A 17843-nucleotide genomic window follows, 5' to 3' on the forward strand; every position below is an offset into this window, starting at 1 on the left:
TATATAATAATAATGCTATAGAAGTTAGTTAATGCAATGGGTTTTTTAGAATTAAGACTTTAGATTAACACTATGCGGTAAAGTGTCATGTTGTGTGATGCTATATTCGGATGCATGGTTACATTATCATATATACGAGGATATATATACATATTATTAGGCACATAGTAATCATTGGGCTCACAATCTTAATGCACATAGTACCTTAGTCTCGAAAGATAATGCACATAGTACCTTAGTCTCGAAAGATAATGCACATAGTACCTTAGTCTCGTAGACTTGAAAGTACGTAATAAGGTTCAAATGGTGCTATTAATTTGATGATGCTAAATACTATTAATACAATAATGCAGCAATGATTAATACAGTTAATGATCAATACAGTAACATTTATACTAGAACATATATATACAAATACAAGGCGCATAATTACATTGAGTATAGAATCATTGGGTGCATTATACATATACATACATAAAACATAACTACATGGTGATGGTACTTAAGATACATTTATAAACAGGTACAGATGGTCCTTATTTACATATTGCGGTACAGATAATAAACATAATTCGTTTGGTTGGCATAATGCAAATTGATTAAATAGTTTATTCTTGCTATATTACTAGGAGTGTTGGACACTCCTTACGATAATTCACAGTTATTTTGTGGTGTTGGTAGTTGGTGCTAGACACTGAAGTACTATTCGTGTATATGGCTAAGTATGGCACAGGTCTGTGTTAAGGTCGGCCAGTTTATCCATGAAAAGCCCTCTTTTTCTAACCAAGTGCCTCTGTTTTATCAAAAGCTTACAGAAAGCTTGTCGATTGGTCGACGGAAGGTTGATGTGTAGCCCTTCTGTAAGGGGACAGGAGGTGAGATAATGCTCCGGAGAGCCAGTCTGTCCACAGGCGCACTGGCTAGTGTTACTTATCCCGCGTTTGTTAAAGTACTCGGGAAATGGTCCGTGACCCGTAATGTATCTTACCAATTGCATGTTTGCAAAATTTTTGGTAGTGTCCACGTAGCTGACATGGTAATAAGTCCGTCGGCCGGTATCGCTGTTATCCCATGTCTGCTGCCATTTCTCGATTGCCTTTAAGCGCGATGTTCTTTTCAGGTAAGACAGTGGACATGGGATGTTGATTTGTTGAGATGTTGCTCCTGTGGCAGCTTCTTTGGCTAGATGGTCAGCCAACTCATTACCGTGGTGGCTGGCATGCGCTTTGATCCATTCAAGTCTTGTATGGAGTTGGGAATTTTTTCGCAGATCTTCCTGTACTCCCTGAATAATATCGGATGGGTGGTCAGGGTTTCCTATTGCGTATAGCGAAGAAAGACTGTCTGTCTTTATTGTAGCGTTGCGGGAGTGGTGGGATTGCAGGTAGCGGATTGCTTGCGCAATTGCCACTGCTTCTCCCTGGAAAACGCTATTAAATTGCCTTAGTTGACCCTTCCATTGATCTATGACTGTATCTTGCAGCATGACCACATAGGCACTTCCCACGTTTTCGTCTATCTTCGACCCGTCAGTGAAGATAGTAATCTGTTGTGGACGGTGGGCCGTAGTTGGATTCGTTTTTATGCTTATTCCGGTGCCTTTGGCTGCTGGATGGATTTTCAGATGGCAGTATTTAGCTTCATAGTCCTCTGGATTAAAATATTCTTCGTCAAAGGTGACAGGTCTTTTAAGCTGCAGGACGATTTGTCTTGCTGCCTCCTCTTCGACACGGATGTGTAGGGGAAGAAGGCCAGCCAGCACGTTGATCGCGTCTGAAGACGTCGTGCGGTAGGCTCTGGTGATACCCAATGCAAAGGGTCTTTGAATGGTAGAAAGGTGTTTAATTTTCCTGCTTTGCATTGGGTGAGCCCATACTGCTGCTGCATAAGTGACTATCTTTTCCACCACTGTGGTGAAGAGGACCTTCTGAATATGAGGATTGAGGCCCCATTTGTGGCCATGAAATAATCGCATTTGCTTCGCTATTGTCACTGTTCTAATTTTTATGTCCTGGATGTGTGGTATCCAGGTCATCTTGTGGTCGAACGTAAGGCCCAGATATTTTAGTTGATTGAATATTTGCATCCTCTGATTGTTGATCTTAATGGTTGGTCTTCTTGAAAGAGAACCTCCCTTTTTAGGTATTAATAACACTTTGGATTTGTGCTCTGCAATTTTCAGTTTAAGGTTGTCACATAGAGCATAACAACCCTAATATATAATTTTACCTAAGCAATATATATTAGGGTTATTCAAATGAAAAGGTACGAAACGACACTATGGATATATTAAAGTCTTTATTCACAAGTAATCACCACAGGCCTGAGTACAACTATCCCGCTGTTTCACGAGCCGAAGGATTCCCTCTTCCCAGAATCCCTGTAGCTCTGACAGGAAACAGTCCTCTACTGTGTCCTTCAGTTCGTCGTCCGAGTTGATTCGCTTCCCTTTGCGATGTCACTTCTCACCAGGTCGCCCACCTTGTCGATAAGTTCGGCCGTGATTACCGTGTTTGCCTGGCTTGGTCTCGAGTTATCACTCAAACATTCTAAGCCTTCACGAAAACTGGCAATCCACTTTCTCACTGATTTGTCGGGCGCACACTCTCCCCCAAACGCACCCAACATCCGACGATAAATATCGGCCGGTTTAACTCTTTTAACAGTCAGAAATCTGGTAACACCTCGATGCTTCTCAATCATCGAATTTTGCAATGTGAACACCATGATGTCCTCACACACACTGCCGCATCAGTTGGACGGAACACATAATTGCCTACCTCTCTCCTGCTTCCTGTGCAGGTTCCCAGCGCATGCGCACAACCACGCCGGATATTAAATTCGCGTCCTTAGATACCTCATTATGTTATACCAAAGCGGCATATTCACATTTCAACCGGTTCATTTGTTGCGAAGTTTCGCACCTTTTCATTTAAACACACCTTATATAATACCTAGACATACTATAGAATGGCAAATGCTATTTCAGCAAAGTATAAAATAAAGGTCATGATTAGGCTGTTATTTAAAAGACGTGCATTTCTCAAAAATACAAATGTTATTTTGATAAAATAATGAAAGAGTGCCATTAAAAAACTTTTATTCGGAATTTGTAAAGGAAAATGCACAAAACAAAATTTATGCCTTTCTTACTGAACAAAACAATGAATGAAAATGTATGGAATGAATGTATTAACTGTATGGATTATGTATGAATGCATTAAATATATGGATATTCGACACGAATCGGCGTTGTATTTCATACTTTGCCGGTTAGTCATTTGTCATTCTATAGAATGCCTAGGAAGTGTATGAAATATTAATCGTTTTATACACTGGCGCTAGTTTTTGGCATTCGAAAAGGTTTTTAGAAAATTACTTTCACAATATACTCGAGTGCACGTGACTAAAAATAAAACTATTGGGCTACTGACAATGGTAGGTTTCAAATTACAGTTATGAGAGAGAAATTTACACAAACTGAATGAAATAATTTCCATGTTTTCATATCTACTGTTCTAATAAAGTGAATGTTCAGCTACAGTTCTTAAATAGAAACATTACAATTAGTTTAGTTACACACGGCTAAGAATACATTGATAATTATCAACTAAATAAATTTTAATTAATTGTATTTTTTTAATTTACTTTTTTAACGCAGTGAGCTAAAATTACGCAAATGAGATATTTTTTACATATATATATAAAATGCCTTATACCCTTTTAGTCTAAGCATTGGGGAAAATCTAATATATATATATTTTTTAAATCATTGTTTCTAAACGTAGGAAAATCATTTCCTTCAACCAGCATAATAAGGAATTATATTCTCTTTTTTCTAAAATCTTCCAGTTCATTCAACGTGTAAAACTGCATTCAACCCGCTTAAATTTCGGTTTCATTTACAAATCCTAGCTCAACAATACTTACAGCTATGTAAAAAATTAATTAATTAATTAAAATCTATAAAATTACTTTGAAAATAACTGTTCAGCATAAACATGGGAATTTCATAATAATTTGTTTACAATATTCAAATAAAACTTAGCATAAAATTTATTTGTCATAGTTTGGTGAAAAATATCAACTGCCATAATTGTATCGCATCCTTTCGATTGCAAGGCATTAAATGATTTTTCTTAGAATGCTCTACGGCAGTACTGGTTTCTTACTCTTAACCTTTAACTCGGTCACGAAGACTTCTGCTGGCGGCTGCTATTACAATTAAGTGGGTAAACGAGCTATCAGATAGGTATATCTAATGCACTGCCGTTTCACACTACAACCTTGAATGAATTTATGCTACATTTGGTGTGAAAAATAACAGTTTTTTAACTATCATGTGCTGCGTAAAGCAACTGACAAATCCTGACATCATTTCTTTAAATTTTCCCATTACCATTTTTCTTCTTTTTAGAATGGATATACTATGTTTTAAATATCATTCAGAATTTTCAGTTTTAATTAAAGTAATAAACTTTCAGAGAACCAAATATTAATTAAATATTCGTTAAAATACTTCCTATGTGTATGTAATAATACGCTAATTCATTAAAATAATACGCCGAATAACGACTATTGGAGGTGCTAAGGCAACAAGAATAAGGGAATATTCATGAATTTTTGGAGGTTTTATGAATTCTGCTGCTATTCTTTTCTTTTAATGAATTAGCTGCAAAACTGCATTCATTTTACATAAATTCAACTGTTGGGTCGGTTTTTCTTCTATCAGTAAAATTCGCAGTTCCATACTTTAACAGTCCACTCTATATATGAACTCCTGAGGTATACACAGGATTTAATTTACATTGGTCAAACTAATACGGTCCTATTGGTCAAAAATCGCAATTTTCCATTATTCTTCAACACGAATTATTCAAAGACACTTTTCGTTGGCGAATTAGATTTTCTAGAGGTTTCCACAATCATAAAAATGTTTCAGTTCTCGTCAACGATTTCAACTCCAATCCGCCTTTGAAGAAAATTATTTCATAGCTATTTTCATTTTTTATCAATAGATGGCGCTAGTAGTTTGACTTCCTTCCTTTCGCTCTTAGTGTCCGAACGCAAACTTCTCTTTTCATTTACACTCCTGCAACTGAAGAAGCATATTTAAACCTTCGAAACTAGTCCTCCAAATGTATGAATATTATGCTTATTCTTGTTGCTTTAGCACTCCAATAATAATGTAAATACTAAGAGTATCTTTTTTACATAAATCTGAAAACTTTTGTCTATTTCTTTTCTTAGAACTATGAGATATTCAATTTTATTTTAATTCGGGAAAGCACACGAGGGCTGTTTTCCTACGGGAAGATCTGGCTCCATCCAGAGCTTTTTAAAATAAACAGGCTCGTTACATTACACTACACATAGGAAATATTATACTTAGGAAAATGCACAAAACCGTATAGCCAGCTAGTTCGCGGAAATTTGAACTCGTATGGAATTATCAGAGTTTAGTGATCTTGTTTACTCGATCCCTGGTAGACACATGCAAAAATATATAAACAGCATTCCAAAAATATCACCCAATTAGGATTCGGAAATGCAAATGAAGTTTTTTCAGAACTTTCATAACTGATACATTTCTATATTCTATGAAGGAAGAAAATTACGAACAGAGAATTCCCAATTTAACACACTGATCGCCACAGAATTTCTACATATAATAAAAAAAAATTCTGTGTGTGCCTTTCGTTCGTGCTGTGCGTAAGCTAATAAATCCAGGGCTACGAAATTTGGTACATAAGTGCATCTAGACAAGAGCCAGTGCACTTCGAAGCGTTTTTTTTAATTCGAATCAGATTTTTTTTTAATTTAATCTTTTTTGATGAAATCGCATCTTTTTGAATAGCTTCATTCTTTTAGAAATGTGGGTTTGGCAACAATTTTTCATTCGATGTTTTGGATACTAGACTGCTGAATATTTTCTCTTAAAAATATGAGATTTATAGCTTATTTCATTGTAGTTTTTTATATTATATTTTAATTATATATAATTTTAATCATATAAAAAGTTTTGCACGTTTTTTTAGGAAGCAAAGTTTTGAACTTCCTTTATACCATTTGAATTGTTAAGATTTTTCAACGGGAAGTTTGTTAATTTATTTATTAGGATAATTAATGCTTGTGTTAAGAGATATTACTTATTTCATTGTAATTTATATATATATAATACATATTTATTAAAATTTCTGTTTTTTCTTTTTGTTGTTGTTGTTTGTGTTTTTGATAAAGTTGTTCTGCAGAGTAAAATTATATGCAGTTTTTAAATTTAATGTTTGGTGTTCCCTTTAGACATTTTTCTGGTACATTTAGAAGCCAGACGGAGGCTGGCCGCATAGCGGCTAGTTTTATAAAAATTGGTTGAAAAAAGGCTTTTACTTTTCAGGCTTATTCTATGAGGATATATACACATAATATGATATTTTATTATTTTGATGCATTTTTAACAGGGTTTAACGATTTTTTTACATGCGGTCACCAATGCCTGTCGCAGTGCTATTGGTTATGTTAGGTTAGGTTAATTGATTTAAGACAAAGCAACTTGAGGGCTGTCTGCCAATAGAAAGAGATGCCCTCGCAGAGGACGTTTCAAGGAAAACCGGCTCGTATCCAAGTTACACATGGAAAAAACCACAAAAACCAACTATGCAGCCAGCCCGTTCGCAGAGATTCGATCCCAAGTCGATTTACCACTGTTCAGCGTATTTACCGTTCGGCCGCTGGTGGACCTATGGCACTCATGGAATAATTTCGCTGCAGCGCCGAAGCGTCACCTTGTTGGCCATGTGCCCAAATTCTGGCATTCTTGGCAGCTACTAATTATTTGTCCATTATCAGTTACATGTAGACATTCATTCAACAACATTATCTTATCTTGCATAAACTACTTTTCACAACAAAGTTAGCATCCCAAAATGGAGTTTGATGAAAAGTTTATTTCCCAATTAGGGGAAGATCGAATCACGTTTGTACCTAACAAATTAACAAGTTATTTTTACACACATTCTTCCACAAATCGCAGGAGTCTGCAGAAGGGCTATGTTGGTCACTTTATATAAGGTGTATCAGTACAGCGGTGACAAACATTCGGGAGATATACAGTACACCTAGACGATGGGAAATCACACAGCAATTGCATGGTCGGAAACGCTTTCCTGGCGCGTTAGTGACGTCACATAAGTCAAGAAAGAAAGGACACGAACGCGGTGAGAAAACATATTTATTATTCTGAGTACAACAAAAACAAAGAAAAAACAAGAAAAAGGGACAGCGATCGTCATCAATGGTGTTCGAAATTACGACCCGGAACGTGACGCAGGAACAGTGCGTCATGCATCTTCCGTGCGCCAGAGAAGTGAGGCCTGCATCACGGTCCGAGGTCGTAATTTCGAACACCTTCTTTAAGTTGTTGTTTGTTTTTGTTCCTATTCGTAGGTTTCTGCTGTACTAAACATAATAAAACATGTTTTGTCTCACTGTTTGTGTCGGTCCTTTTTTGCGTTTTGTGTCGTCACTACTGCGTCAGGAAAGCGTTTCCGACGATGCATTGCTATGTGATTTCCCATCGTCTAGGTGAACTCTATCTCTCCTGAAAGTTTGTCATTGCTGTACTGATGCACCGTATATAGTGAAATGCACAGACAAAGTGACCAGCAGCGCTGAACGATAGCTCAAAGACCAGTCTACTTTGGTGGTCACCTATAAGCCCCACAGCGCTCCTGAAATAACCAGATGGTTGTTACCGATGACCCCCATGGCGACAAATGGGTTTAAAGCAAGCAGAAACTAAAAAATTAAAATAATTATATTACAGAACTTACAGGTGCAATTTTCTATATGCATTAAATACAAAATTACCTCTCACTGAAACCTTTCAATTTCATCCAATGTGCAACTTCTGCATCAGTGGAATTCAAGTTTATGTAATAGCAATCAGTGACGTGATGTTCTGGACATGTGATCTTCTTCCAGACTCTTATACCCTTCTTCTGAGCTAAAGAAGCTTTCAATTCTTCTTGGAATGATTCAAGAGCACTGTCTTTATTAGAAGCAGAATCAAGACTGAAAGACCTATCTGGCTGTTTGATTCCTATCAGTGTGGGCGTATTACTTGTACTAGCAACAGGAGATGATTCAATCTGCTCCTTGGGAGACTTTGGCTGTGATGAAAATATCTGCGGTTTCGGAGCTATGGTTTTATCTTTAACATCTTTAGAGAAGTTGGAATCAGATCTTTCAAGATTATTGTGATGGGCTGTAAATTAAAGCATATAATAATTTTTACAGCATATGCAAAACTCACAATTTTGCATTCCATTCATAGTACAAAGAAATTCAATGTTCATTAAAAAAAAAAAAAAAAACATTTGAATTTATTTATAATTACATTCATAGTACAAAGAAATTCAATGTTCATTTTTAAAAAATAACATTTGAATTTATTTATAATTAATTACATTAAAAATACCAACACTTCATTTGATTTTTCGATTCAAAACAAAATTTATTTATTCATTAGAAGCATGCATCGACAGTTAGCTTGTTATTTATATATTAGCAATTAGTTAAGGTTAATTTTCTGATCCGTTTAATAATTATAGAAAAATCTTACATTCCAGTGTTAGTTGCTTAGTGAAAAGCAGCACAGCTATATATCTAGAACTCAAGCAGTTTTTTACAGGTCATGGTCAATACGTGAGCTATTATACTTACATCTTTCCAGCTTTCAGGACAGGATAGGTGAACATATGGAGCGGTTGGCGACCACAATCATTACTTATTCGAATGCCCTTATCATGTCAGAGGAATTACATCCATACAGAAATGCGCTAAAAATACCTGCAGTAACTCATATGCAATTGAACATATCCAGAGTTGCTCCAATGTAACTCGAATTGGAATAACTGGATTTCGAAAAAGTTGCAAGTCTACTATAACTTGTGCAGGGCCCAATATCACTATGATGTGTGCAGCTAATTACAATGTTCCAACAAGCGTGGTTATACATCTCTCCGAATAATTAGCTATCGTTTAGTAATCCGAATTTTAGCTATCGTTTAGAAATCATTTTCATTCTTACCACTAGCAACAAGAGATTATTCAATATCATATATGCATGGTTTTTCAAGATTGTTATAATTGTTTCAAGATTGTCTATATACCATTGTTATAATGGCGTATAGACTTTTACAAATTTCGTTCCAACTACATTTCTACCGTAAATACTTAATATCTCTTCATTAGTGCAGTAATAGCGATGCATAAATATCATAGAATTACAACAGCATCACATCGTTATATATATATAATATTTGGTGAATTGTATTACATTGTACCAATGTACTATAATTGTGTTTGTATATGTTAATTAGTTACAAGAAACTAGTACACGCTACAAGTAACTAAAACACAATTATATATTCGTATATCTGTTTTCATGTGAGAAACATCAATGTGTTTGTTACATTATTGAAAAGATGTATACATGTATCTAAACTGGTAAGCCAATCAGTTACGAAAATATAACGAATTCTTAGGAAGACAGCTGCATTTTAGCTAAAAGAATTGAGTATGTATTGTCGCTTTCTTACCTGTTTCAACCACCACGAGCTCTAACAATAAAATACTTTTAGCCGCATGGCTAACTGTTGCCCTTTCTTAGTAAGACAGCTAATAAGAACATATTTCTGAACATGTTTAGAATCACCGAAACAGCTTAAACAAGCTGTTAAGCCCCATTCCCTAATGATACACCTGCCTTTCCAATGACGTGAAGTAAAGCGAGAGTTCTTGCAGTACACACGTTTTCAAGAATTCAATAGTCGAGAAAATTTTTTGAAATTTTAGACTCTTAAGAGAAATTTTTGGAAAATTGATAATTTAGCGAAGTTCTGAAATCAAGTAGCCACCACTCTTTCCAACTGTTCCGGACTTTCTATGGGGCGTATTTGAAAGAGAATGAGTACCGTAACAATCCTCGAAATATTTATCAATTGAAAGCCAATATCCGTGAAGAAATTGCAAAAATAAGCCGAGAAGGTTTACCTCTTAGAAAGAGCGCGACACAGTGGGAAGTAAAATGGTGGTTGTTTAAAAATGTAAACACTCTTTTTGATTGTGTTTTCTGTTTAATAAAAGAATAAATATATATTATTATTAAATTTTAAAAATATTTCATTTTAAAATGGTCTAGTGACTTTGGGGCCAGCCTGTATTTAGCCCATTCCATTGTATTGTTGATTTGCAAATAGTGCTTATTGCATTTGAAACGCATTTCCCGTTATGAAGTTTTACTTGCAAGAGCATAAATATTAAAAATATGCATTTTTATGTGGGGAAACAAATATACTTTACTTTTTTCAGTTGCATTGTTAGGCAGAAAAGTTTTGAACTCGTGCGAAGTATCGACGTACGCAGGTGGGGGAGAAAAATCAGGTGTAGAATCTCGTAATGTTGGAGATGATGGTATGCTATGAACTGGTGGTGGTGAAGGTAACGGCAGTTCGAATTCGTCTGAATTATCCACTATAGGTATCACTAAAAAAGAGGTAAAATAAGAAAACAAGATTAATATTTCTATTATAAGAACATCGAAGCATAAAGTTAAGCAGTTTATTCTTTTTAAAACAGAAGAAGATGTCATTATAATAATGTACTATATAACCGAACCAAAGGAATTAATTGGAATATTTGCTCAAAAAAGTCCATAATATTCGTTTTTGCCTTAGAAATATTGAATGGACTTCTTTGTTTTGAATTATTTGTTCCGAAATACAATTGCATTGAGTAAATTGATCTCCTATACACTAAAATTAAAGAAAATAACTTCAGGTTTCTTAGCGTCATTATGCCGAAATTATTCTTTGAAGACCTCAATAATATATCGGGTAGTTAAAAAATACTTCTTCGATATATGAATGCCAGGTGCCTATGTGCGCAACCAATAGAAATAATATTTCAGATATTGTCATGATTTAAAACAATACAGCTCTTACAGTTGCAGTTTTAGTGAAAAAATTTCGAAATTTTTTAGAAGCAACACTCACTTTTTCCCTAAGGAAATTGACCAGCGCATTGAAAAACTGTAAATGGCGTTAGAATGACAAACATATGATAAAAATTAGTGACGTTAAACATTTTCAAAGAACAACATTATAAAGGACATATGACAACACAAGTGGGATAGGGCGAGAAACTTATTAGAGTTGAAAGTTTCCAACGACCCCAACCTTTTCAAACAATGACGCATTGCGAGTGGCAGATTGGCCAAAGAAATCGGCCCTGGCAAGATAAAATATGTCGGCCCTAAAGGCACCATATCAAATGTCATTATACATATAAATTATCATTGTCATCATCGTAAAAAAATAATTTTATAAAATAAAAATATACCTTTGCAGAAAAGTAACATTTATTCATGTATATACGTATATACACTGTTGTGCAAAAATTAAGGACGAAGTCGAAAAATTAGCATATCAGCTGAACGAAGAGGCAGAGCGGACAGAAAGACCAATCAGGAGATTAAGTAATATAAAGCATGTTGTCGGTGTAAGATCAGTATTTCTGGAAAAGAGATTGCACGCCGTATAGCAGTTAAAATCACACCGAGTTGCTGCCTCAGCGAGAAATGGCGAATAATCAATCTGTTAGACGACATCTGGATGCTTTTACCCGAGGTCGAATCATTGGGAAATTGGAGGAAGGCCGCAGTGTGACAAGTGTGGCTGCAGAGTTCGGAATAGCTCACAGCATCGTTTCACGACTTTGAAGACAATTTCAAACTACAGGAACAGCTATCCGGGGGTTTAGTAGTGGTCGTCCACGAGGAACCACACCCGCAGATGACCGGTATATTGCCTTACAGGCCAGAAGAAACAGGCGGCAGACAGCGGGAGAAATCGCTAGAGACACGACACAGGCGACTAGACGACCGATATCGCGTTTTACCGTGGCCAGAAGACTGCACGGTGGTGGTCTGTTTGCACGACGCCCTGTACGGTGTGTACCTCTAACGCCTGCCCATCGGAGAAGGCGTTCTCTGTGGTGCCAAGAACACCGGAATTGGAGAGACAATGAATGGGGACGAGTACTCTTTACAGATGAGAGGAGATTCAGTCTGAGTAGCGATTCTCATCGCATAGTCATCTGGAGAGAGCGGGGAAGCCGCAATCATCCCTCGAACATCATTAAAAGGGACAGGTATGGAGGTGGCGGTGTTCTCGTTTGGGGAGGCATCATGCTTGGTAGTCGTACAGACCTTCACATATTCGACGCAGGTTCAGTCAACGGGACCCGTTATTGTAACGAGATTCTTCTTCCATATGTGCGTCTTTTTAAAGGCGCTATGGGTCCGCAGTTCCTTTTCATGGACGACAATGTACCATGTCATCGCACAGTAGCTGCCGAACAGCTCTTAGAGAGTGAGGATATTGAACGTATGGATTGGCCATCACGATCTCCGGATCTCAATCCCATCGAGCATGTATGGAATTTTCTAGGCAGACGCTTGGTAGCTCGTACCTTACCACCAGTAACGATTCCGGAGCTTCGATTGGCGCTGCAAGACGAATGGGCAGCAATACCTCAACAACTCATTGACACCCTCATTCTCAGCATGGGCAGACACTGTGAAACCTGCCTAGCAGTCAGGGGAGATCATATCCCCTATTGAAGACCGGATGTTTCTTGCTGGACACCCATCACAGGGATGTTTCGGCCTTCAGTTGCATTGCGCTCCATGCTACTTTTTCAATAAAGCTTCTTTTTATCCCTCTGATTTCTCTTTTAGTAAGATTTGCTTACATTACTCATGTCCTTACGTATTGGGGGTCTTACGGTATTAAATGTGTTGATTTGGAAAGCTTTTGTAAAAAGTTATATTGAAAAAAACCGTCTCGTCCTTAATTTTTGCACACCAGTGTATGCAAATAAACTACAAACTACAAATGACAGTGCCTAAATAATTATGTAAACAAAACAGCGGTTGATTCATAATTAGCCATTTAAATACTTTTTAATTCCAGACCGCCTGGGCAAATAGTTCCTCCATTATATCTTCAATTTTTGCTCTAGTCAAAATATCCTCTGTGTTCATCAATAGCAATGACACCAAATTAGCTTACTTTATAGTACTCCTTTTTACAATTTTTAATTCTTAAAAACACTTTCGCATTCAACTTGTATTATAGATAGGGTGAGTACAAACTTATAAGCAAAAAACACATTGGTGTACGCGTTACTATAAATAAATTTATATACAAAGATGCAATTTTTGCAAAAATTACATTTAGCTTTGGATGAATGCTGTTTAATAGATAGAGCCCTCTCTGCTTCCGATTCAGTATCAAATTCAAAATAATGATTTTCAATTGAATTTTTTATTATTACCCATTTACTTACTCGGTTCTGATTTCATCCCTTTAAACCTATTTTCCATCGGTGAAATGGTGTAATCTATTATCAAATTAAAGACAGTAACTTCGAATCGTTTGATAGGGCATTTGAAATCATAGTCGGACGATTCTTCGTCGCCCCTTTACTTCACTTTTCGGCATCTTCTAGTAGGTACTTCTTCTATAATTATATCATAATTCAGACTTTCTTATTATTGCAATCCGTTGCAAACGATTTTGATGCGACAAACATTAAATCAAAGTTTCTAGAAAGGGCCTTTAAAGAGCTTGTAACATCCCTAACCATATTATATGCTAGGATGTAATTTAATCCTTTAGTCTGCAAATATTTCGTTACTGGCTGTGTATACTGAATATTTTCAAATATACCTGAGCAGAAACAATTATTCTAAACGATGGCATTTTGTCCAAACTAGATTTTGCCATTTGTCGTATCTGTGCATTTTGTATATCATTGGAAGCAATATTTTTGAATGCAAGTATTAATTCTGCATATAGACAGATAATTATCTTTGCAATCGAATGTGCCAAAATTTGTTTTAGGGTGTTTCTCTTCTCGAAGTTTATGTGCACTTCCTTTTTCTTTTATCCATTCTAAGTATCTAAAAAGTAATGTAAAAAAATTCAACTACAATATTTTTGGTCATCAACTTACATCATTCAGTGACACAGTAAAATTCGCATGAGAGTCTTTTTTTAACTACAGTTATAAAGCAATATTTTCAATTTCACAATTAAATTAGAACGCGACTGTATTGTATTTTCATAAATCTATTTTGCGGCTGTCGATCATAAGCTCTACTCTACCCCTACCCTACAGCCTACAGCTACCGTATCTCATGTGAGTTTGAGTGGGATATGCGGTCCGCGCATCCAGGTTTTTCTCACGCGCAGAGCTGTCTCGATTCGATGGTTCGAGTTCCGGCTCAGAGTTTCTTGATCAGCCCAAAATCACTCCGGCCCGGTCTCCCGCCGGCCCTATCCGCTACTGCGGATTGCATGGAGAGATTGTTGAAAGCAATGACGAAAGTAACATCGCAAGTGAAATCTGTATAACTTCTTTTTATGGCATTTTCCCATTCTGACAAATCTCGTGGATTTGATGTGTATACTTTAGATTTCAGACAACCCCACAACCAGAAATCCATCAGTGTGAGGTGGTCACAAAACTGCAAAGTTACGGGAGATGACTATTTTCGGTGTCGGCCGAAAACGTCGCGTAGGAAACAACGCAAGGTGAAAACGTCGTGGTATAAAATATCGCGGGAGAAAATAAAGCAAAGAGAGAACATCGCAATTCTAAAAAAAAAAAAAAGAAAAAGAAAAAAAGAAAATGGTACAAAATATCGTCGTCGAAAATAAATCGGTTCAAAAACTTCGCAGTTTAAAAACATCGTCGTCGTAAATATCGTAGTAAAAAATAAAGTATCTAGAAATCATCGCATGACGATAACATCGCAGACATGCTTTAATAATTGTAAAAGGATACTCGCATAATGATTTGTGAGCGCAAGATGGAAAGAAGGATAATTTTTACTTTCATATTTTTAATTAACTAATAAATATTTGCTGAAAATCTAATATGGAAACTTAAGCATAGAAAATTAATGCAACTTATAGCACTTAATAGAATTTTAAACTGACATAGTTAACTAACAAAGGTCATTAATAAATTATTTTTATAAAGTTTTACTGGTAATTTTTCATGAAAAGTATAATCTAAAAAAGAATAGAAAAAGAAAGATTGGTGATTGCATGACCTTATCTATAAAAAAATTGCTAAGTTAATTATAAGATTATTTTCTTCACTTTTGCTAATGTGATACTCTTGTAGTGGAAATTATTTCTTGTTTTGTTTAAATTTCTTATTCTGTTTTTTTTCTTTAAATTTATTAGTTAATAAAAACTATGAAAGTAAAAATTACCGTTCTTTCCATCTTGCGCTCACAAATAATTATGTGAGTATCCATTTATAATTATTAAAGCCTTAAAAACGTATGTCTGCAATGTTATTGTCATGCGATGATTTGTAGGTACTTTATTTTTTACGATATTTTCGCCCACGATGTTTTTAAACTGCGAAGTTTTTGAGCCGCTTTTTTTTCGACAACGATATTTTGTACCACGATATTTTTAGAACTGCGATGTTTTCTTTTTGCTTTATTTTCTCCCACGATGTTTTGTACCACGACGTTTTCGCCTTGCGTTGTTTTCTCCGCGACGTTTTCATCCGCGATGTTTTCGGCTGTAACCCTACTTCCAGACTGTTACAACCTTTGCCGAACTCATGTGGCGATATATGGAGGAGCGCAATCTTGATTCCAAACAATATTATTAATAACATTTCACTGCCGGAATTGTGTAACTTCCAACATTGTTATAATACCAAGCACCTGTGACGAAACACGTTTTCATACCTGTGAAAGTGACCGAAAGTACGAAGAATACGGGAGAGAACGAATGTGCTTGCGATGTTGCACAGCACAGTCTCTTTAGCTTCGTGTAAAACGCTAGTGCCACATCGTGAGGATTTTCGTCAGCCCAGTGAATGCAGTTCTTGGATTTTACGTTCTGAGGTAAGGAAAAATGCGCCTCATCTGTTCATAATATTCGCAGCGGCTACCTGCTATCATCATCACATCTGATATGAAAAAAATTGGCAAAGCGACACGCTGTTCCCGGTCTCCTGGGTGCAATATCTAGATGCACTGGAATTGATAAGAAAACATCAGCAGAACAGAACGCAGAAGCTTGAGGAATGTGGTTCTCGGTACATAAAAATTGCAAGCAAATCTTCTTGCAGTATGCAGTATACCTGAAGTAATCGTATAATGCACTTTCGCAACAACTTCAACAGGAAAACATAGCCGTCCAAATCGCAGTCTATCATATGTGCATCCAGTTTCTTCAAATTTGTTTACCAAATCACGTACAGTTTTTACGAAACATGGGCATTGTCCTTGCTTATGATTTCGCCGATAAACTCGAAATGCTTAAGAAGCATTTCTTCCGCTGAGATAAAACAACTTTATAAATTTCCCTCTTTGCTTTTCTGTAAGCGTCATATTGTTAGCACGTTCGAACACCTTATTAAAGAAACATTCTTCTAACTCTGCTAAACGGTTTTTCACAAGCAGTGCTTTGCATATGGTGTTCTGCGATTGGTGCTTCTACTGTCTATGAATTGTTAAGTGCGTCAGAGCACCTCCTCTTTTGTGTTGTCACTGGTGTTTTAAAATTTTATTGACTGCTAGCGGTTCAACAGCATACGCATGTCCGACCGGCCGCTCAGCAGCAGATTCTCCCTGTTCTGAATAACTGTCAGGACAATCTGATAAATCGTCTAAATAAAACTCACCAGTACCATTGTTTTCGCTCATCGTGAACAGTAAATTTTTTAAAACGGTGTGAAAACGCAATAGTTTACGAAGCAACGCACTTAACGCAAGTGAGCAATGTACCTCAATACTAATAATAAAATGCAGATGATATAGCAAATGGCAATTGTTTATCGCCATGGCTACCGAATGATAGGCTATTTTTAGGTAGCCCCGAGAAAAAAGCGATTAATAGGCTATCGTTCGGTAGGCGTTGGCGAAAAAAAATCGATTAATAGGCTATCGGTCGGTAGGCGTTGGCGAAAAAAAAAGCCGATTAATAGGCTATCGGTCGGTAGGCATTGGTGATAAAAAGCCGATTAATAGGCGATCGATCGATAAAGTGGCATTGGTGATAAAAAGCCGGCTATCGGTCGGTAGGCGTTGGCGATAAAAAGCCGATCAATAGGCGATCGATCGATAAAGTGTTAAAAAATGCTTTTCCTTGCAAATGTTTACGCCAACAATTTTTGTCATATGTGTATCGTTCCAATGCCAACTATTTTTTTAATGAGCTAATCAATTTTCTCATGAAAAGCGTGCGTGTTGCCATTCGAAAACCTCGAAATGTTTTCACTGTAAACGTAATCATGAGAGCTCTATTGTTTTAAAGTACTGAAATCTTGAGCACATACTTTCAAACAATATCTGAAATTTCATTTCGATTGGTTGAGTGCATATGTCGCTAGGGGATATATCGAAAAAGATTTTTTATGACCACCCTGTGCGTATAATACATGTATGCACATGTCTCTCGTCTATTTGAGAGATTAGAGGGTAGAAGATTATCGAAAACCGAAATCGTCGAAATGCAAACATAGTTACTTTTGGTAATTTTATTCTAGTCATTGAAGAACATACATAATGCGCGCTAGATACCACTTTTAAGACTGCGCGAAACTAAATACAGCCGAATTATTGGATGTGCGGGAAACGAAATGCGTATAAATAATATGAAAGATAAATGATGTTCACTAAAATCCCTCTCAACCGGCACCCAATTAGCCAGCAGTTTCAAAATAAAGGCAGTTCTGAAATCTAA

General features: G+C 36.4%; 1 protein-coding gene across 3 annotated transcripts in view; it reads right to left on the bottom strand.

Moving 5' to 3' along the window:
• The window catches only part of LOC118193939 (epidermal growth factor receptor kinase substrate 8-like), a 174746-nt gene that overhangs the window by 12034 nt on the left and 144869 nt on the right, over nt 1-17843 (bottom strand). For all 3 annotated transcript variants that reach the window (XM_085825464.1, XM_035365099.2, XM_035365100.2), the window contains exons 18-19: nt 10363-10545; nt 7867-8263 (exon numbers count right to left, since the gene is read on the bottom strand). In XM_085825464.1, the coding sequence (XP_085681590.1) occupies nt 7867-8263; nt 10363-10545 (580 nt within the window). The remainder of the gene's footprint in view (nt 1-7866; nt 8264-10362; nt 10546-17843) is intronic.

Source organism: Stegodyphus dumicola, chromosome 10 (genome assembly GCF_044657685.1).
Source record: "Stegodyphus dumicola isolate Sdum_Otavi_A_Nest chromosome 10, ASM4465768v1".
In the NCBI taxonomy this organism is placed as follows: domain Eukaryota; kingdom Metazoa; phylum Arthropoda; class Arachnida; order Araneae; family Eresidae; genus Stegodyphus; species Stegodyphus dumicola.